This window comes from Otolemur garnettii, unplaced genomic scaffold, assembly GCF_000181295.1.
Source record: "Otolemur garnettii isolate 467f Iridium unplaced genomic scaffold, OtoGar3 scaffold00062, whole genome shotgun sequence".
In the NCBI taxonomy this organism is placed as follows: domain Eukaryota; kingdom Metazoa; phylum Chordata; class Mammalia; order Primates; family Galagidae; genus Otolemur; species Otolemur garnettii.
The window spans coordinates 5934868-5956774 of record NW_003852457.1 but is presented as its reverse complement, the minus strand read 5'-3'; the positions used below and the strand labels follow the sequence as shown (position 1 = coordinate 5956774).

The following is a 21907-nucleotide window of genomic DNA, read 5'->3' as shown; positions in this document are numbered from 1 at the left end:
TAGTTGGAGAAGCAAAACATGAGACCCACGGCAGAGCCAACTCTATTCCATAAACATCTACTGAACGACGCCTCGGCAGGATATCCTGGTTGGAGCAAAAGGAAGTTCCCAGCATCCAAGTGCTGCCCACACAGTGGGGAGTGGCGCTGCCTCCAACAGGTGCAGTGGGTTCACATTTCAGTGGCTTCAGCACACTCATGAACCAGATATAATTCCCCAAGTGAAAAATCCTAAACCAGAGTTTAATTAAAAGAAAAAAGTTAAGTGCAATTTTTAAAATAAAAACAACTATATTTCAACTTAAATAATAAGAGCACAGAAATAGAGGATATTTTTTCACTTGAGAGAACCTGAAACCTTGCAAGCTCTTTGTTATAGGAGCGGGTACTATCTGCCCATCAGTCCATCCAGCCACTCTCCTATCCATCATTTATCAGCAGGTGCCAGGAGCAAGGTGCAGGGCAACCAGGCAGACAAGATGATGGTTAGGACACACTCCCTTAGGGAACGCTTCCAATGCAGTTACTCCCAGCTGTGTCCAACAGTACCACTGCTAGTCCCACTAGAAAGGGTGCCACTGCCTTCTTCTCCTGTGAACACATTTGACTTGTTTACGCTGCTTGTACAGGCTGCTTATCTGCCTCTTCCTTTGTCCTGCTGTCAGTCTAATGCCTCAAAGCATGTCTAAGCTGTATCTCAAACATGTGACCTCATGTATCACTGCATTTCCTGCTATGCTCAATAAATCATGTCCCTGGGTAGCAGCAAATCAATCTGGTTCTTACAAAGAAGATGTAAATCACAATCCGTGGCACCCTCCTGCATTCGCCGAAGGATTTAGCTGTTTAAAACATCTCAAGTCTTCTTGATACCATCCTGATTAGACCCTTCCTTAGGTCTCAGGTCCAGCTCAGGACTCCCTATGCCAAGAGGCAAGTGAGGAGGTCCAGAAGAGATTTATAAGACAGCCTAGATTGCAACCTAGTAAATATCAAAGAAAGCTGAAAAGGTATTTAGCCTGAAAGTACATGAGCCTGTTCTCAGCCAATGCAGAACACCAGGCCACTACAGACAGAAGCACCCGACTGCCTCCCTCTGACTCTGTCCGAGACAGAGGAAACACACTGGGGAGGAGGATTTTAGGCCATACAGTCAATCTAAACATTCATCTACACCAGTGACTTTCAGCTGGTGCGCCTCGGCACACTGAGGCACCATAAGAGGATCTTGGGTGTATTGCAAAAAATTTTTAAAGCTAATTAATTAAATTATTTTTGAAATAAGTTCAAAGCACAGTAAGTATACTATTTTTTTACTCTTTTGGATCAACTTAATTTAAGTTGTGCTATGAAAGTTTAACTATAGGTTCAAATGTGCCATGAGCTAAAAAAGGTTGAAAAACACTGATCTAGACATGCTAAGTCTAATCCATTGATCAAGAGATCCAAACTTGAACCAGAACGTACTAACTCTCCCAGAGAATTACATAGCCCATATTTCTTTTTTTTTTTTTTTTTGAGACAGAGTCTCAAGCTGTCCCCCTGGGTAGAGTGCTATGGCTTCACTGCTCACAGCAACCTCCAACTCCTGGGCTCAAGTGAGTCTCCTGTCTCAGCCTCCCAAGTAGCTGGGACCACAGGCGCCCACCACAACACCCAGCTATTTTTTGGTTGCAGCCATTATTGTTGTTTGGCGGGTCCAGGCTGGATTCGAACCCGCCACCTTAGGTGTATGTGGCTGGTGCCTTAGCCACTTGAGCCACAGGCGCCGAGCCACATAGCCCATATTTCATGCTTTGTATTGTGACTAGGCACACTTCTGGGACAATCATGGAGATGGCCTTGGGATGTGCCCTCTGGACTCATTAGGTAAACAGGGATATGCTTACTCATGGGTCCCTATGTAACAGCCTCGTTAAGAAATATCTTTGTCTCTAGAGCCAAAAAAGGCCTACCCCTTTTCTAATTTAACTGCTCAATGCTTCCTTCTTTTTTTCTGCTATAAAATTCAGCAATAAATTTCTAGGCAAACTGAGATGACTCTAGTAACACAACACTTCCTCCAGGTCTCTCCTGAAATGTCAAAGAGCTCTTCCCCAATAAACCTGTATAAATTAGCCGGCAACCCACACTACTCCCCTGTCCCCTCACCCTGCTTTCCTGTTCCTTAGTTTACTTTTACCCAAAGCACGTGTCCAGCATTTGAGATGCTTGATATACAGTAGGCCTGGTTTGTTCAGGGTCTATTCTTTTCCCCACCAGAAAGTAACCACAGTTAATGGCAGACACTGCCTCTCTCCTGGAACCCCAGCAACTAAACACTGCCTGAAAACAGTAGGCACTCAATAAATTCCTTCCTGAATGAACCAATAAGAATTCCCCTAGAGAATTACTGGGCCCAAATGTCATGCTTTGCATGAAAAGAGCAGCCAATGGTGTAAAAATCTAAGGTTTCTATTTGAAATTTCTTTATGAACTTGAATTTTAATTTTAAATTATACATTTTCCTGGTTCTCATGTGGGTACTGTTTTGGTTTTCCCTTTTTAAAGTATTTGTGAAAGCCAGCTTAAATCTTCTGCAAAGTGAAGCAAAGACAGCAGACAGAGATAGGCATAAGCAGATACAAAGAATGATCTAATTACCAAACATGCTGGATTTTAACAGATGGTAAAGTCCCCACTGAGGATAGAAGAGGAAACCAGCCAAGCAGTACAACTATTAATTAAGCAGAGAAGCCTCTATTCTCCACCTGATCGTTCCCCTCCTATCAGTGCCCCATCCCTGTGCTGATGTGGTCAGGTGTCATTTGCCACTAAAGGAGGAGCCCCCAGAAAGCCCTCCTGGCTTCTCTGGCTGCTCCCACACGGCTCACTGTCCACTCACCCATGGGGCCTGGGACACCAAGGCTGCTTTTCACTGTGGATGAGCCTAAATGGTCCACACTCCCTGTCACTGGGATTCTTTGAAAGGAGATCAATGAAGAGTTTACGGAAATTTTTGGAAATAAGCTATACCTCTCCCCCAAACACAATCGCATAATGATCAGGGGTAGAACAAGAAGTGCATGAGAACCAGGTCAACTTCCTTCCAAATCTACCTCAGGGGAGTTAAAGGTGCCCAGCGGCGGGGCGGAACATGCTGTGGGGCACTCATAGGGGCCTCACCTGCTTGACCAGAGTCACCGTCCCTGGAGCCATGGCCACCACCGAGGCAAGGGCAGTGGCATCATGGGTCTCGGTGCCCAGCTCGATGATCTGCTGCAGGATATTCACAGCTGTGGGGTCAAGCCGGTCGCCTGACAAGGAAAGACAAACAGGACAGCATCAGGGCACTGGTGCTGAAGGACAGAGAACACAAATCAGCCCCTTCCCTGGAGGACACACAGGTCTGGGTCTTCCATAATCACTCACTTTGACAAGTAGAGATAATCAGCAGGGTACTCTAGAACTTGCAAAGCATTTTCTAGAGGAACATGTCAAAGCCCCCAGTGGCACTGCAAGGAGATGACACTACATTATTTCCCACTCTGTGTTCTGAATCCTGACCTGGGGGCACACCACAGCCCTTCCAGGCAGGACCCCAGGAGTGCCAGCCGACATGTTCACTGCAGAGTCAGTCTTCCTTGAGCACATGGGAGGCGGTCAGTGAAACTGTGCCAAGTAAACACCATAAAATGTCTAAGGATGTCTCACTTACCCAACCAGTGGGCTTTCGAATTCCAACCAAATTTAAGCTTTCATGCTTAAGGCTCTATGTTAATCATTTCAGAAGGCTGGAATCCATGTCATCAGGGCAGCTATTTAGCATGCCCCACCTGCTGTCACCATCTGCCTGGCCATCTGTAACCCTCTAGAACACACCCTGACCCTGATCATTAATTTGCTAGAAGAAAATTATAGCTTGGTCTCTAAACTAGCATAACATTATGATGTTTCTGCCAGTATGTGCACCCTCACGGGCGGCCTTTTGTAGGCTACGTTCCAATGCAGGTCAATCAATAAGAAATCAGAGAAGGGAAACTCAACGTGCTCCATGTGGAGAGGGGGCAGCATGTGACTGGAGAAATGACCTTTGTGTGCTCACAATGCATCACTCCCAGGAAGTGACCCTCAGGGGAGAAGATGAGGCCAAACACGCCAGACATCCAGGCACTGAGACGTTTCCCTGCACGGCTCCCTGAGGGGGCTCTAATTCCTCAACCATTTACTGCCTCAGCGGAATACAGACATGGACCTCACATCCCCCCTTCTCCTTCCAGGGTTGCAGGCTCCCGAGCAGACTCATGAGCAGATCCTACAGCACCTGGCATGTCTCGCATCAGGAGGGCAATTGGGGACTGCGTGGAGGAACTGGGTGGGCTCCCCGTAGGTGACATATGATCTGAAGATGAGGATGAGTTGGGCAGAACATGTGGTGTAAAGGACAAAAGACCAGGCCGCATGCCAGAGAGCACTGGAGTGTACATCCTCACTGAGAACTGTAGCGTCTGACCAAGGGCAGCACAGCCTGGGGGTGGGGGATGGCCAGAGACAGAGACTGGCAGGGGAGGCAGCCAGAAGCCAGAGCAGGTGGGCCCAGCTTGTTGAGCTGCAGGGTTTGAATTATAGTCTAAGAGCTAGAAGAGACAGTGAAGGGCCTTCACAAGGAGTGACAGGGCGAGTGCGTGTGCATGCACTCCTGTGTGTGTGCGTATATGTGTGTATGTGTGTGTAGAGGAAGATGGGCTGCACCTTGCAGGTGTTTCTTGAGTAATCACTGATGTCACTGAACATTAAGGAAGGAAACTCAAAGTTCCGACAGGGCCTTGGCACTGGGGGCCACAGTTAGCAGCCTGGGCCTCAGCTCTCCAATCCCCAGAAGGGCAGGCACTGCCTGCTGAGTTGGAGGGAACACAGCCCAGCCGATTAAGCTTTCCCAAACTGAGTGTGCCACAGAGTTTTCTGTGCAGTTTTCTCACAATCTGGGATTTCGGGAGTTCAGAATTAGGCAAAATGGAGTTTTCCTAACTCCCCTCTCCCGCCCCACTTCACTTCACCTGTGCTCCCTCTGGTCCCACCTGCTGATCTCTACCCCCAGTGCGTGCAGGGCTGTGGCAGGTAACATTCACTTGTGTTCTGTGCATGTTCCAAAAAGAGTACCAAGAAAAACTAAGCATAGTGCCACAATTGCCACTAGGCTGGCACAGTAGTTTATTTGGTTTTTGTTTTATAAATTGATCGAATATTTGAAAATCACGACATCTGGTGTAAAAATCCTGACTAGGCCTTTTAAGAACCAGGAGAGTGGGTGATCCTGGGTCTCTGAGTCTGTGAAGTGACTCCCCCACTGTGCCACAGTCCCACTCACTCCCCACGTCCAACTGAGCCCATGCCAGCCCCTGCCATGGCCCACCTGGCCCCTGTGGACCCTGGAGTAACTCCCATAGAGTAGTTGACCATGAGGAATCAATAAGAAATCAGAGAAGGGAAACTCAGTGCTCCGGCAAGATATCAAGAGACCCAGATCCCAGCACTGCCTCCACCAACATCCCAAAGTGGGTGACTCCCTGCCACTCGTCACAGTGAAAGGCAGCCTGACCTTGCATAAGACCTGCTTCTCACAAGGTTGTTCTGAGGATTACACGTGTTCAGATTTAGGGAACTCTTAACACCGTGTTAGAAAGCCCCACTTCTGCTCTAATTCCAGAACATTTCTAGAGACTGCGATCTCTGGTGCCTGCCAGTGGGACCGCTGCCCAGTCTGCATGCTGGATCAGGGGTCTGTAGTAGGTCCACTGACAGATGTGATCCCTTTGCAAAGGTATCCACTCAGCACACCCAGTGAAGACTCATTCTGAGGTGTCTAAGGAAGCCAGCGTGGCCCTCACCACTTTCAGAGGTGTATCTCAGGTCCTGGAGTGCGGCCACCGCTGCCTGTGTCCCCTGAACGTCTTCTGCCTCTGCGATGTGGAGATACTGGGTAGAGGGCTCCTCTGGAGCTTCCACTGCTGTCTAAATGGAAACATAACACTGAAGTTACCTTCTAAAAGATCAGCTGTTGCCCAGAACCTGCAAGATAATGTATTAGGACAAAAGAGATGTACACAAAAGCAGTACTTTACAGCAATGTGTTTACCTACATCCCTGAGAAACCAGTTGCTCCAGTAAATATGTTTCCCAAAGAAAAAACTTGCTAGTCCCAAGACTTTTTAAAACTAGCTTTGGTGGAAAGCTTCTTGGTGGGAACAGAACACGCTGTTCGTAACCAGAGGTCTAAAGAGCTCAGCTTCCAGTGCTGCCTCTACTCTGCCCCTTCCGTGGGGGCCACATGGCCAGCAGAGGGAGGGGCAGCACCTGGGCAGCTGGTGGGGGGAAGGAGAGGAAGGGAGACCCATCCCGCATGGAAAGCACAGGTCCTGGTACACAGTGAGGATTCAGTAAGTCTTAGCTATTCATGCCATTCTTACTTTTATACGAAGGTACAAGAAACAAAACTGTAAGAAATATATTTGTGCAAAATCAGGATTTGAGAGAGTAGGAGGAATGACATTCAGAGGTACCTCGTACCTCACAGAGAGAAGAAGAACAACAGAATTGTCACAGACTAGTTATTAATAACATTCTCTTTCTGGAAGGGAAGGGTAGTACAATCAGAGCCATCAGGCAGGACACACAAATGTCACAAGAAGAACAGAAAAGACTTGAGGCAAAAGTTATAGAAGCCAATTTATGCTCTGGGAGCACTTATCAGTATGACACAGAGGTTCAGAATGGTGTAAAATTATTCTCCCACACCCAACTGGCCAAGTTCATTTACATGTTTCCAGCCTGACATATAGTAAGTACCCAATAAATATTTGATGAATGCATAAACGAACAAAAAGAAGAACATTTTGTTTTAAGTGCTGCTGGGAGACATACTAGCCAACATGGGATCCAAGCAGTGCGGAAGCCTGTGAAAGGGCCGGGTGCACCCGAGTGGTTTCTCCCCTTCTGCGATGACTCTGCCTAATACCCACTTTCAGAGAAGGCAGTGCTCTGTCTAAGGTGTTCCTGCGAGGCAGGTGCCAGCACACACTCTTGGAACAGGCAGCTTGTTACTGCCCAGCTCCCTGCCTGCTCTGTTATCTCACTGTGGTGTTGAGTATGTGGCCTTGTGTCAACTATTTTTGTTGAGTTCACAGCTCTGCTTAACTTTCCCTTCTGGAATCTGCTGGAAGTGAAGCCTTCAGGGAGGGGGATGTTACTACATCCCTCTGTTTATAAAGAGGCACTTTATAAAAGCACTAGCTGACCACAATGGACAGGGTTTTAGAGAAGGAATGGACATTCTGACATCTACTTTTGTTAATAAAGATTAATTCTCGCAGTCTGAATTTGGAACACCAGTTTGTCGTTTCAGCGTAAATGAAGACTGTGGAGTGGACTATGCCATCATTGTCGCCCACAGTCACAGCAGCTGCCATTTCCTCAGGACTTCCTGGGGCTAGACAGAGACCTGAGCATCTCAGGGGCTTCTCTCAGTCCTTTCAACCTCTCAAGTACCAGTAGCCTCCTGTACAGGTAAGAACACCAAGGCTGCGGAGGTTAAACCATGGCTGACATCCACCAGTTGGTAGGTGACAGAGATAGAATGCAAAGTGAAATCTGGCAGATTCTAAAGTTCCTAATATTAAAAAAGAAAAAAGTTACTAAAAATTCAAATACATGAAAAAGCAGCAAGGTAAGTATAATAACCCCCCATGTTCCTGTCACCCAATTCCAACAATTACCAACTACTGGCCAGTCTTTCTTTGCCTGGGCACCCATACACTTCACGCCCTGCTCTTGGATCATTTTGAAGCAAATCCAGAAATCACCATTTCCTCTATAAATATTTCAGAATCTCTAAAAAACAAACTCTTCCAAAATATAACTACAGTAGCACTGTCATACTCAGAAACTTAACAAGTCCTCAACACTGTCAAGTATCTAGGCAATGTTCAAATTTTTCCAATTATCTAATTTTCTTTTCTTTTTGAGTATTTTTTTAGTTTTTCAAATTAATATGAGGGTATACAATTTTTAGGTTACATTGTTCTCACTTCCAGTGTAAAGTGGCACTTGTAGAAGAGCCCCTCACCCAGGGGGACGTGTTAAATACCCGCACAATGTGTACATGAGGAGACATCTGCCTCACGCCCTCCCTCCTTCTGCCAAATGTCCTCTCCACCAACTGGACTATATTAGTGTTTTATTGTTCTTATGAGCATGGCTGTGGAGAGAAGGGAACACTTCTACACAGCTGATGGGATTGCAAACTAATACAGCCTTTAGAGCAGTGGTTCTCAGTCTGTGGGTCGCCACCCACAGGAACTGTATTAAAGGGCCATGGCATTAGGAAGCTCAGGAACCACTGCTTTAGAGAGAGAAGTATGGAGAAGCCTCAAAGATCCAAAAGCAGACCTTCCATTTGACCCTGCAACCCCGTTACTAGGATCTACCTGGAAGAACAAAAATCATTTTACCACAAAGACATTTGCACTAGAATGTTTACTGTGGCTCAATTCACAATTACCAAGTTGTGGAAGCAACCTAAGTGCCCGTCAACCCATGAATGGATCAACAAACTGTGGTATATGTATACCATGGAATATCCAACTAATATGAAATTAATATATAAACAATTATCTAATTTTTAAGTTAATTCAAATCAAATCTAAATGAGGTTCACCCATCAGAACTGATGTGTCTTCTAAGGCTTAATATCTCTATGCTCTCCACCGTTTCCGGCATCCCCCCTCCCTGTAGTTAACTGCTGCATAAAGCCGGCTGTTTGCCTTGCAGAGTTTTCAACAGTCTAAATTTTGCTGATCCCATCACCGTGAAATCAATTACCATGGTCCTCTGTCCATGGTATTTTCTGTAGTTAGTCGTCAGACCTAAATATAAAGGCTTAATCAGGTCCCTTTTTCACAAGGATGCTTCACAGATGACACTGTGTAAGCCCTTCAGAAGACATATCGCATGCTTGTCTCTCTTTTTGTAATGTTATTGATAATGATGATCACTGCTAGATCCTCAACATCATTAGAAGACTGAAAAATAATAATATTCTAATTTTTCATGTGTTAGCTGAAATACTGGCAAAGCAAAAACTTCCCCTCATCACATTTAGTCACATTTAGTTTTCTTTTTCTTGTTTTAAAGGTAGAATAATTGCTTGATTCTTGGCTGTAATGCACCAGTTTTCAAAATAGAGTTGATTCCCAAGCATCGACGAAGGTGATGGAGTTTTTTTTTTTTTTCCCAAAAATCATTCTATGCTCATGGAATTAAACATAGTTTATGTGTTTTACTGTAGTTAATAAACACTAACAGCAGCCCCAGAAGTGCACTGACACCAACAGAATAACCGAAACTGCAGCCTTTTCAGTTCTGTTTCCCTTTACATTATGCTCCATTAGGGAGGTGTGACCAAATTACTATTTAAACTCTTGAAATAGTTTCTCTGTGGAGTTATTTAATGTACAGTTAGGTTCATTTATTTCATTTTATTCTAAATGGTTAAGACTTACTTTTTTAAAAATTCAATTCTGTTGTTACTGTTCTATGAACATTTTGATGACATCAGAGTCAAAACTGCACGACGGGGCTTGTTAAGTTTAACCTGCCCCACCCTTGTCCTCAGCCTCTCTTCCTTGCATTCAAGGTTCACATTTTTTACTTTTTGTACCTTACGCAGGAGTCACAGAGATGATACCACAGAGACATCCTACAGACCCTTCACCTAGCCTCCCCTACTGGTGACATCTTATGTCATCATGGCAAAATCATCAGAACCAAGAAATTCAGCATTGGCACACACTATTAGCTAAACTACAGGGGTTATCCAGATTCCTCCAGCTTTTCCGTCATGTCCTTTTCGGTTCCAGGACTCGATCCTCCATCCCACAGAGCATTCAGTCCTCGTGTGTCCACAACCTCCTCCCGCCGCTGACAGCTCCTCACTCTCTCCTTGTCATTCATGACCTGGACGCATCTGAGTACGGCTCAGGAATCTGACCACACACATCATTTGGGTCTGTCTGGTGGTTTCCCATAACCAGACGGGGTTGACAACTTTTGTGAGGAGTATCTCCAGGTGAGTGCCCTTCTCGTCACATCATACCAGGTGGCACACAATGTCAGAATGTTTCACCACTGATGATGCCCGCCTGGATCACTTGGTGAAGGTGATGCCTCCACCATGGAGTTCCTACTTTTCCCTTTGTAATTAAAAAATACTTGGAGGGTGATATTTTTAATTTATGCAAATATCCTTGCTCCTTAAACTTTTGCTCACTAATGTTAGCGTCCCTCAGTGGCCCTCGCCTGCTGTAACTGTCCCTGTGTTGTTCTGTGGTGAGTTACTATTTCTCTCATTCCTCCTATAGTTATTAATCAGAATTTGTTTGTGGAGATGAGTAGTTCCTTCTTATTCATCCATTCACTGATTTACTTATATCAGCATGAACCCGCTGGAATTTATTTTATATTCTGAGTTATAATCCAATATTATCATTTATTTTGATCCTCAAATCCTCCAGCGTTGCTCACTGGGAGTTCTTCTGGCCTGTCTCCTCTGCTCTTTTGACATGTGTACCCCTAATTAGTCAATTATTTTACTGACTGACTGACCATGTCATTACTTTCTAGCACCACAAGATGTTCCGAGATCTCTCTTGTGTATGGTCTTCCTCATCCTTGAAACCAACCACTTTTTCAAGGGACCCTGGTTCCTTTTCTTAGAGAGGTTTATTAGAAACCAGGTTGTGGGTACTGTGTGTGCTTCCTGCTGCTAGGTGTCACCATTTCCAGCCCTCTCTACACAGAAAGCTAGGAAATTCACATGTGTATGCTAATCATCGATGGCATAGGAGTTTTTTTCTTTTTTAAGTGCGTTTATAGTGATAATAATTCCTCTGATTCTTAGTTATAGGGCTTGTGCAGCTGTGCCCTACGTATATTTGTAACTTCCTTCTCAAACAATGAGAAGCCCGGCTCCTGTTACCTATAATGTATTTCCTTATTTGTTCAATCATAATGCACATAGGAAGTGGCTTCAGAATTACTACCCCACACGGCCATGAGAAACACACTTCCTAACCAGATCACACTTGCCTGTAGTTCTTTTCTCCTTAGCCTTAGAGCATCAGTCAACTGTCTTCCAAAGTTACCAAATTCAGCTCCTTCTTTCCCCATCCCCTTCAGTGCGACTATGTCATTCATCTGTGACACAGTTAGATTCATTTACCATGTATGCTTTTTCTAAGTTTTTTATTTATTCTTCAACTTTTTCTAAAAACATAAACACTACACATGTACACATTGTTCTTTACCCCACTTTTTTTACTTAATAGTACACCCTGGAGACCAGGAGGAAGACACAGGCATGTCCTTTCTTCCCTTCCACAGATGCTTGGTTCTGTCCATACAGTCCCCAAGTTATAAACATCTGATTAACCTACAGCTCACACTTAAAAATGGAGACTATTCCAGGAAGTCCTCAAGTCAAGTTATAAACACCTGACTAATGTTATGAGTTGCACTTACAAATGGGGGCTATTACAAGTAAGAGGTAAATATATGTGTTCCAATTTACATACGAACTCAGCTTAAGAACAAACCTACAGAACCTATCTTGTTTGCAACCCAGGGACTGCCTGCAGAGCTGTATGTAAGGCATTCATCCAACCTCTTCCTGACGGACACTAGGTTGCTTCCAGCCACATACTATCATCAAGAGGAGTCACAAAGATGATACAACAGAGACTTCCTATGGACCCTTGCAACAAATAGCCTTGTGCAAAGACCTTTTCTCATTTTATCCAGTCTAACTTTGAGATTGTTCCCTAATGTGAGCTTGTTTAGTTAATAAAGACGTGCGTATGTAAGTTTGATACATACTGTTTTCCCTTGGTAGGAATGGACCATTTTACATTTCCCTCAGCAATGTAGGAGAACAGAATTCCCCACTGCCTCTCCAGCAGAAATGATATCAAACTGTTAGATTCCTGTCAATGCTAATGTGTGAGAAATTCTATCTCAGCCTAGTTTTAATTAACATTTCTTTTATGATGTGTGAGACTGATTATGTACAGAGATATCCTAGTTTATTTACATTTCTTTTTCTTTAAACCTTTCTAATCTCTTGCCTATTTTTCTACTGGATTGCTAATCATCCTCTTCACTATTTTTATAGGTCTTCTCTAGAATTAAAATCTTAATTCCTTTTCTGTGATATGACAAAAATTAGTTTTGTCTTTTATATTTTTACTTAATATTTATAAGTTCTTTTCCATAAGACTTGAAAATTTTCTTCATGTAGTCAATGTTTTTTAATCTTTTCCCTTATTGAATACAGATTTTGAATTATAAGAAAGTTCTCTATGCTCTCAGTGTCTAAATGAATTTCTTTTTTTTTTTTTTTTTTAGACGGGGCCTCAAGCCGTCCGCCTGGGTAGAGTGCCATGGCATCACGCTCACAGCAACCTCCAACTCCTGGGCTCAAGCGAGTCTCCTGCCTCAGCCTCCCAAGTAGCTGGGACTACAGGTGCCCGCCACAACGCCTGGCCGTTTTTTTTTTGGTTGCAGCCGTCATTGTTGTTTGGTGCGCCTGGGCTGGGGATTCGAACCCGCCACCTTAGGTGTACGTGGCTGGCGCTCTAGCCACTTGAGCCACAGGCGCCGAGCCCTAAATGAATTTCTTCTAGAACCTGTAAAACATTTGTTTTTATATTTAAATCTGATCCTTTTGAAATGTGCCTTACATAAGTTGTAAAAAATAGATCCGATTTCATCTTTTCCCATATGCTATTTAGTTATTCCATATGACTTATTAAAAGGTCCATCGTCGTCCTACCAACTTGAGACACCATGTTTATCAGGTAATACATTTCCTTCTATCACTGGGTCTGTTCTTTCTACTCTGCATCATGAGACCATCTGTTCATACACAAAAAACACCATTCTTAGTTAGGAAGGTTTCAATACATGTTGTAACATCTGGTAGAATTCTCCTCAACAACGTTGTTTTTCCCAAGCTTTTCCTAGCTATTCATAAATGAACTTTATAAATCAACTTGACTAGCTCCAGAAAAAAATCTAATGGTATTTTTATTGTGATATTGTGTTGACAAATTATCATATAAATGACCTTCAAGAGTATTAACATTTTTATGTCATTAAGTATTTCTATATATGTTTAAATTTATGTCTCTTTCAGGAGTGTTTTGTAGGTTTCTGCATTTACATTTGGGGTATTTTTTTGTTAATACCTTGATTTAGCTGGGTTTTATTTCCTATAATAGGGTTTTTGTTATACATGCACATACACACGCACACATACACACGCATGGGCTGTAAAGAAAGTATCCAGTCATGTAATATGAAAAACAGTATTAACAATGGGTGGATAGCTTCTGGACACCCCTCGTGTGTGTGTGTGTGTGTGGTGTGTGTGTGTGTGTGTGTGTGTGAATGTATGCTGTTGATGTATGCTAACCTTTTAATCTGCTGTCTATTGTTGACATTAGTTTTTCATTTATTCTTTTAGACTTCTCCAAACTATAACCCCATCGTATGCAATTAGAGACGCTTTTATTTCTTCCCTTCCTGTTGTGTGTCTGTGTTTGCTTTGCCCTGTCTGAGCACACTGGCAGATGCACCCAGCACAATGCCAAAGCACAGCAGAGCTACAGAGCATCCCTGTCTTGCTTCAGACTTTAGTGGAAACCCTATGGTGCTTCCCAGCACAGAAAAATGCTAGTGTTTGCCGACTCGCGTGTATCCTTTTTTCATCTTAGGGAATGTAGCCAACAAAGTCTGTGTTAGTGAATACTGAGTTTTGTCTAACATCTTTCTGCATCTATGACAATGATCCCTTCATTGTCCCTCTAGCTCTATTATTATGATAGACTGTATTAATATATTTACTCCTACCAAACCCAGCCTTTGCTGTCTGGAATAATCCACACATCATAGTAATCTATTAATTTTTTTCATGTGTGTGGATTCTGTTTAAAAGCTTTTACTCTTAACCACTGGACATTTTGAAAAATCCTTGCATCAAATGGGTGGATTTTGACCCCAGGGAACTCTGAACATTGGCGATTTTTGGAGCCATTTTTAGTTGGGGTTGGGGTTGGGGTTGGGGTGGGTGAGAGGAGATGCTGCTACTGATAACTAATGAAGAGGCCAGAAATGCAGGTAGGCGTCCTAGAAAGCACAAGACAGACAGCGCTGCACAACAGAGTCATCCAGACCCAAATGTCACTCGTGCTGAGTCTGAGAAACCCGCCTCAGTCGACTAGTCCATGGGAGTGACACCATATTTGAAAATGAAATAGCTCCTGGGTCTCACACTACAGATGTCTTTTCATCCAGGTGACTAGTTGCAACTCTTCAGGGAAAACACAAGGAAGGCATGTGGGAGCGTAAGTCTTCCACTGAGGGAGAGTGGGGCCTTGAACCAAGACAAGGAGCCCTCCCGACTCCCTTGGTAAGGGTGGCAATCTACTTCTTGACTTCCATTTTTTCAGATACGACATCTGAAACTCTGGATTTGTAAACAACAGAAGCAAAAATGTCAACGAGATCAATATAAACCTTCACACGGGAGAGTCTGAACTCAACCCAGAATAAGAATTCACACGCCCAGTCCAGATCTCAGCCAGTTATACCCCTTGGACAGGAGACTTAATTGAAAAGGTTTCAGAAGGTTCCCAACCAAAAACCCCAATGTTCTGAGAATGGCTGTCTGTGCCCAGTGCTTAAGGCTGATCTGTTTGTCACAAGTCTTTAGAAATGTCAAGATCAATATCACACTTTAAAAGTTACCTCCCACTTGGGGTCTCCGTCAATTTCCACCACCTTCAAGCCATGTTTGTTCTTCAAGTGCCTGTTGAACTCCCATTTGGTGCCATATACAAAGCTGCAGACAGGACACTTCAAACCCCCTGAAAGCAAAGACAGACATAAGAAGTGTGCACAGCAGATAGAATGCAGTGGTCCCTCCTATTCAAATTCCTCCAATGTAAGAAGCCTACTATTTTGTCTCTAGCACTTCGATTCAATCCCAGCTTATCTCAGTACCAGAACACAATGGCAACATAGTGTGTATGTTTTCCAGGGTAGACATTTTAAGTTATTGAATAAACATTTGCAGAGAACCTGACATGTGCTTGCTAGTTTAAATGACAGAACTGAGACAAGTAACATAATTCTCTTGATCATGTGGATAAGTGGCTTAAACCGTTCTTTCATTTTTTTATTTCTAAATAAAAAAAATAATTTAGGAAACTTTCTCAATCTCTTTTGCCCCAAAACACTAAAAGCAGGAGCCAGATTCTCAATGTCCTTCACATCATAAGCGAAGTCATTTGTATATATTATTCCCACATAAATTTCCCAGTAAAGAATAAATTAAAAAGCTGGTCACATCGTGAAATGTCACTATTTATTAAACTGATTAAATTTTCCACGTTTCAGTAAGTGTTTGGATGCTTTAATTAAGAGAATATAAAATTCGAGTTTAAAAAAGAAAAGTGGAGAGTCTCGTGAAAGACTATCTTTCAACAATTGTATCAGAAGCAGCAGCGAAACCAGAGGCTGGACCAAAGTCTCTCTGAACAGACTGTGCCTTCAGAAGCAAAGTTCAGCCTCAGGAGGCTCACTATGGTCCTGGTCAGGTCCCCAGGCTCCTGGCCCAAGCCAGGCCAACTGCGGGCACTATCAGGCCTCACTACTGAGCTAAGTCGGGGCAGTGACCCTCCTGAAGTCTCTGTCACTATGGCAGTCTGGAACTTTGAGGCCATCTGATTCCGACAGGTCACTCTTGAGTCGTGAGCGCCCTACCTCCTGTCTTCCCCTGTCATGCAGCTCTTCCTGCTCTGCCTTTTCTCTGGGACTCCATGGCTTCTCCTATTTAGGCCAGTCCTCCCACTGCATCCTAGACTCCCAGAACTCCAGGGCAAAAAAATTCCCATCATTTGGCTCGTTAGAGAGAACCTGCTCCTTCCCCAGACCAGAAGCTGCTCAGGCTCACAAGCCCCAGGTGAGGAGGCAGCCAGGGCAGTGCAGGGCAGCAGTGTCCCCTCCTCTACAGAGGACAACCATCTCCTGGTTTGCCCCTCCTGGCCACGGTGCCATGCCCATCAGCAGGGCACCCACTCTCTCCATACCTCACAGTTATCCAAGAACTTTCCTTACCATTTCACCATCTGTGAAACTTCATTCTCATGATTATTTAGTATCATGCATGGGGCTAGGTCCAACCATGTCACTCCCCGCTCTGACGACTTGATTATCAGCCGTCTTGCTCTCTCTCACTTGAGGCAATCCTTTAACTTCTAAAGGATATCTGGTTTGCATCCTCACCTATTTTTTCTGAACTTGCCCTTCCCAGCTCTGCAGCCCACTCCTGTCTTCCTCCTCCATTCACAGTGAAGATTTTATGGAGTCTCCATTTTTATTCTCTCTCCCTCTTTTTTTTTCCAGACAAGAACTCACCAGAGCCTGGTGTCATCAGCTACTCCTGAGTGACATCAGGCAAGCAGAGGAGGACCAGTGTTCACTAAACATCCTCCTGTTCTTCTACATTTTATTCCATGGGAGAGTAACTACCCTATTCAAAAAATTGCTTAAATTAAGATTAGAAATCTAACCAGAAAAATGACATAAGGTCCCTTCTTTGCCACTGCTGACGGCTTAGGCCAGTGGTTCTCAACTGGGAGATCTGACAGGCGATGTCTGGAGAAACGCAGGCATCACAGCCTGGGGAGCCCTCCTGGCATCTGGGTGTAGGGCCCAGGGATACTGCTCAGCACGCTGCAGTGGAGGGGTGGCCCCACAGCACAGGTGGCTACCAGTGGTGCCAATGCTGAGAAGTCTCACGCCCAGGCATGACGCTTCCTGGCTGGATCCCTCCCAGCACTGAGCAGTCAGACCAACTTCCTCAGTGGTTAAGCCAATGAACCTTTTTCACTCTTCACCTTACTATTAGTACTACTGCCACCTCCAATAATGACAATGATGCCATCAAGCATCTTCCCATTCTGGGCGGCTATCAGATGTCAGACACCTCACAGCTTGCCTACACAGTCCAAGGACACAGGTGTGCTTGCCTTGCTTAATACAAAGGCACTGAGGATAAAGTAACCCTCCTGAAGTTGTAGAACCAAGAACTGAATCGAAGTCTAACTCTAGGGCTCAACCCTTTCACGTCCGCTGTGCTGTGCATTGTAGGGGGATGGTAGGTCCACCTGCCAAGCCCACATGACGTCTGCACGTTGTAAGGTGATGTTTGTTGACTGTGCCCACCTGCTAAGTCCACATGATGTCTGCATGTCGTATGTCAACAATGACTGCTTCCACCATCAAGTCCAGGCTACATCTGGGTGTTGTAAGGCGACACTGACTTAGTCTACCCGCCAAGCCCACGTGATGTCCGGGTGTTGCAAGGTGATGCTGACAGTGTCCACCCACCAATTCCATGTGACGTGTGGGCGTCGTAAGGTGATGCTAACAGCATCCACCTGCCAAGCCTGTTCTTCCCTGCTCTCATGATATGTTCCTGGTTCCTCTACCAGCATCTCTCTGACAAACTCCTGTGCAGGCTCCACATCCCCTGTTCAGAGTCCTAAAGCCTCGGTCCCTTCTATAATCCCTGGTATGTGGATCAGTGATGTCCAAAAGCATCCCATTTCCCCAGCACGCATGCGAGCAGATGGCTAAGGTGCTTACGCTGACACTGAGCATATCTCCGGCTGCCATATTTGTGCGCTGCTTGTACGGCACTGAGGAGGCAGGAGGGTAATTCTGCACTAATGTCGAGGTCATCTGGACAAATTATAGGAGGATCACATCAATCTCACGGGGATCTATCACCTCCAGATGTAGTCATGAGATGCTCCACCTCCTAAGTCAACTCTGTGTCAGTGGAATCTGTATAGAGCACTGTCTTGTCTCTCAGATGAGGAATAGGCAAGTCCCCAAATAGTCACGGGCACAACCAGCAGCCGACCGGCAGGCCAACACACATCCCAACAACTCCCACCACTGCAGGAGGGTCCCCACCCCAGGGGTGTGCGTAAGCATAGCAGGCCCCACAGAGACGGAGGGCAGAGGCAGGCGGCTCCTACTAACGTCAGGAGAAAGATGAGAAATGGATAAGAAACTCTTATGTTCCAGAATATGTTACAGAAAGGGCGGCTCAAATGAACGTTTATTTTCTGAAACTCAGAAACACTGCACCTTTTCTTAGGCAAAACCGAATGGGCCGTCCTTTTCCTGCCCAGAGGATAATTAAACTTCGTTTTTAATCTCCTTTGTTATCACTTTTTAATCAGTAAAATGCTGTCCTCTTTTCCTATAATCTTTTAAAACTCTCCACGGTGCGAGGATGTCCTCTTTCTTTTGGGTAAACTGATGGTGCTTCTCTTATAAAGACTAAATAAGAGACCAGGAGCAAAACCAAAGTACATAAGGTTAAACTTAGGCTTTAAAATGAAACTGAAGATTCCTTCTGGGGTATTCTTTAATGAAAACTAATTTAGAGAAGAAAACATTCTTATATTATGTTTAAATTAAACTTAATAAGATAATGTCCCCACGTTAATTAAAACTTCAACCTTTGCCACAGTGACTTTAATTAAAGAACAACAAATGAAAATATGTAATCTTGACTGAATATATAACTACGCCAGTTAATTGACATCAGAGCTGAGAGAAATTAATTTCTATTTCAATTCATTAAGTTCTTAGGCAATGCACAGAAAAGGTCAGCGGAGGCCTCTGTTACTCACAGGACTGACATTAAGTGTGCACCATAAAAACCACAAGCCCTCAGATCACAGTTTCTTCCTGTAGAATCATTAACCAGGCAAAAATATAAAATTTCAGAAGCAATTTTAAAAATTGATCATGGTATCCTTTGCTTTTTTCAGAATGCAATATATTCTGAAGGAGTTTTAGGCATTAAAATATTTGTGCTCCTTTGTAGTGCGTGACATTATTAAAAATTCAATTTCATTTTCAATAACATAACTCCTGGGACGGCATGCAACGCAGGTTGGGCCATGAGAAGAGCTGAATCTGGCATGAACCCAAAGCTCTTAAACTCTTGGGCATTCATTTTCTCTTCTACTAAGGTAAAAATACTAAAGCTCATAACCTTTGAAAAGGCTGGAAAATGTTCTTCTTAGCAAAGTATCATAAGAATGGAAGAAAAAGTATCCAATGTACACAGTCCTATAATGAAACTAATTTATAGCTCTCAAATGAAAGCTATAACCTAATTCTAGCCCAAGAATATGGGGAGGGGAGGGGAGCAGGGCTGATAGGTGGTGGGAGGGTGACTGGAAAGATCACTTATATGGTCTGTCTAACAAGGGTACAAGTGAACTTTTCTAGAAATAGAGTATAAATGTTTTAACACAATAACTAAGTAAATGACACAAAGTCTATGTTAACCAGTTTGATGAAAATATTTCAAATTGTATATGAAAATGCTACACTGTACCCCATGTTTGCATTAATGTATACAGCTATCATTTAATAAAAATAAACAAATAAATAAATAAATAAATAAGAAAAGGCACTGTGTATGGGTGGCAGAATAATGGGCCTCCCAAGGATCCTGAGATGGGGAGATTATTCCGGACTGTCTGAGTGGGACTAATGTCATCACAGGGTCATTAGGAGGAAAGCAGAAGACAAGGCCACGATGACGCAATCTGAGAGTGACTAGACCAGCCACTGCTGGCTTTGAACATGGAGGGAAGGGCCAGAAGCCACGGCAACCTCTAGGAACCAGAAAATGCAAGAAAACAAACTCTCCCCTAGGGCAGCTACAAGAAATGACATGGTCGTTAGCACCTTGATTTTAACTTGGGGAGACTCATTTTGGACTTCTGACTTTCAGAACTAAGGTAATAAATTTGTGTTGTTTTAAACCACCACCAAGTGTGATGATTGTTTCAACTACCAGGGGCACCAGAGGATAATAAAACAAAACCAGCTTAACTATCCAAGGAAAGGGATATAGAATGATTTTATTTTTGTAAGAGTAACAAGTAAAATACGAAACAGGACTTATTAACATTCTCATTTCCTTTGTCTCTTCCTTTTGGCTTTTTAGTAAAGATGGGGTCTCAGTATGTTGCCCAGGCTAATCTTGAACTTCTGGACTCAGTGGTCCTCCCAGCTTGGCCTCCCAAGCGCTGAGATTACAGACATGAGCTTCCACGTCTAGCCTTCTTTTGTCTCTTAACTTAGTGCCTGTCCAAGGGCCCACACAGAGCTCCAGTCCAGAACTAGGCGGAGCTTAGGGATCCTAAGTAATTACATGAAAATCATACAAGCATTGAGGTAGAAGGTTCCTGGTGGATGATGTGCCTTGAGATCCTACCTGGCAACGGGACCCAGGGCTATCTGAATCCTGTTTCAAATGCAGCATCCTTCCCACAGGATCCTCAACAAAAGAACATTAGGGAAAACACAGTAGAGGAAACAAAGAGGCTTTTATTATTAGCCAGGCTGAGGTCCTAATCCCCACTTAGAAATAGTTAGCAAGCAGAGCATGAGTGAGATCTTCTCATCTCTCCTACCCCTTCTCCCCAGTGTCTTGGGATCTGAGACCTCTGGATAACCACAAGGGAGGGACGGCAAGAGAGATCAGTTCCAGTGCCAGCCTTAGGTCAGATTACCTTGGGGAAAAACAAATAAGAGAAAGTAAAGACACCTCATGTGTGTGTCCTTTCAACGTGTTGCTACATGGCCACCAGCAAACGCGACCCAATCGATATCCTAAAACAGGACCATGCCTCTTCCCCCTCCTCCTTCTCTGCCCCCTTTTCCTTTCCCTCTTTAATTGGTGCAAACGCCTACAAACTTTGGGGATGTCAGATGTGTGAACAGCAAGGCACCAGCCACTGCATCAGGGGATTGGTTTGCTTTGGCTTAGCCACCTGCTGACTGTGACCTGAGGCCATTCACATGTCCTCCCTTTCTTTCCTAATTTTACAACAGGAATGATGATGCCAACCTCACAGGGCCACTATGGGACAGAAATTAACAAATAAAAAACAATCAATAACACAACATTACGTTACTCCATCACTCACTGCAAACATGTGCCAAAACTTATTGAATCTGGGCCCTAATAAAAACAACTTTTTGAAATTTTGTTTTCCTTTTATTTTTTGAGATAGTTCTTGCTCTGTCACCCAGGTTAGAGTGCAGTGGCTACAGCCTCAAATTCCTGGCTTCAAGTAACTTTCCCACCTCAGCCTCTATAAGTTCTGGGATTATAGGCCTGAGCCATCATGCCGGGACTCTAAACCATTTAAAAATAAAAATGTCTAAAAGTCAAATGCATAACTTTTGGTTTACCTAGAGTGTCTGGATTTTCTGCTATGCTATTTTCCCTAAATCTGGCATGAAAAAAACTAATATATGAAGATATAGCCAAGGTATATATGCATGAATATTGATTGATGCTGGCAGAATGGGGATTGAAGACCCCTTCTTAGCAGGGAAAACACTTCCAGAAAAAGGGAAAAAGTTAAAAAGTAAGCTGAGTGAGTCAGAACGAAGAAAAGTCAGCTAGTTTATCTTTAAAGCAGCCACTGCTAAATTTCTTATCTGAACAAGTTTCCTGCTTTTCCCAGAGTTCTGGACTATTGAGAATATAGTTGACTAACACCCCTGCTGGGTCAGTGAACGCTCTGAGGTAATAACAGTCACAGAAGATGCTGTGGCAAGGCCTGGAAAGATACATTAACTAGGCCGTTTCCTGTCCAGTTAATAGTCAAAGCAAATACCCACTGTGGAGATGTGTATTATTACTGGGGCAGAGATTAAGGGAACAGCTCAAGCCCTGAAATATGGGTAGGAGGGCTTGTATCCCT

General features: G+C 43.9%; 1 protein-coding gene across 6 annotated transcripts in view; it reads right to left on the bottom strand.

Moving 5' to 3' along the window:
* The window catches only part of ZFAT (zinc finger and AT-hook domain containing), a 195925-nt gene that overhangs the window by 25389 nt on the left and 148629 nt on the right, over positions 1-21907 (bottom strand). For all 6 annotated transcript variants that reach the window (XM_012807040.2, XM_023514939.1, XM_023514938.1 and 3 more), the window contains 3 exons: positions 14838-14956; positions 5867-5990; positions 3165-3295 (listed from right to left, as the gene is read on the bottom strand). In XM_012807040.2, the coding sequence (XP_012662494.1) occupies positions 3165-3295; positions 5867-5990; positions 14838-14956 (374 nt within the window). The remainder of the gene's footprint in view (positions 1-3164; positions 3296-5866; positions 5991-14837; positions 14957-21907) is intronic.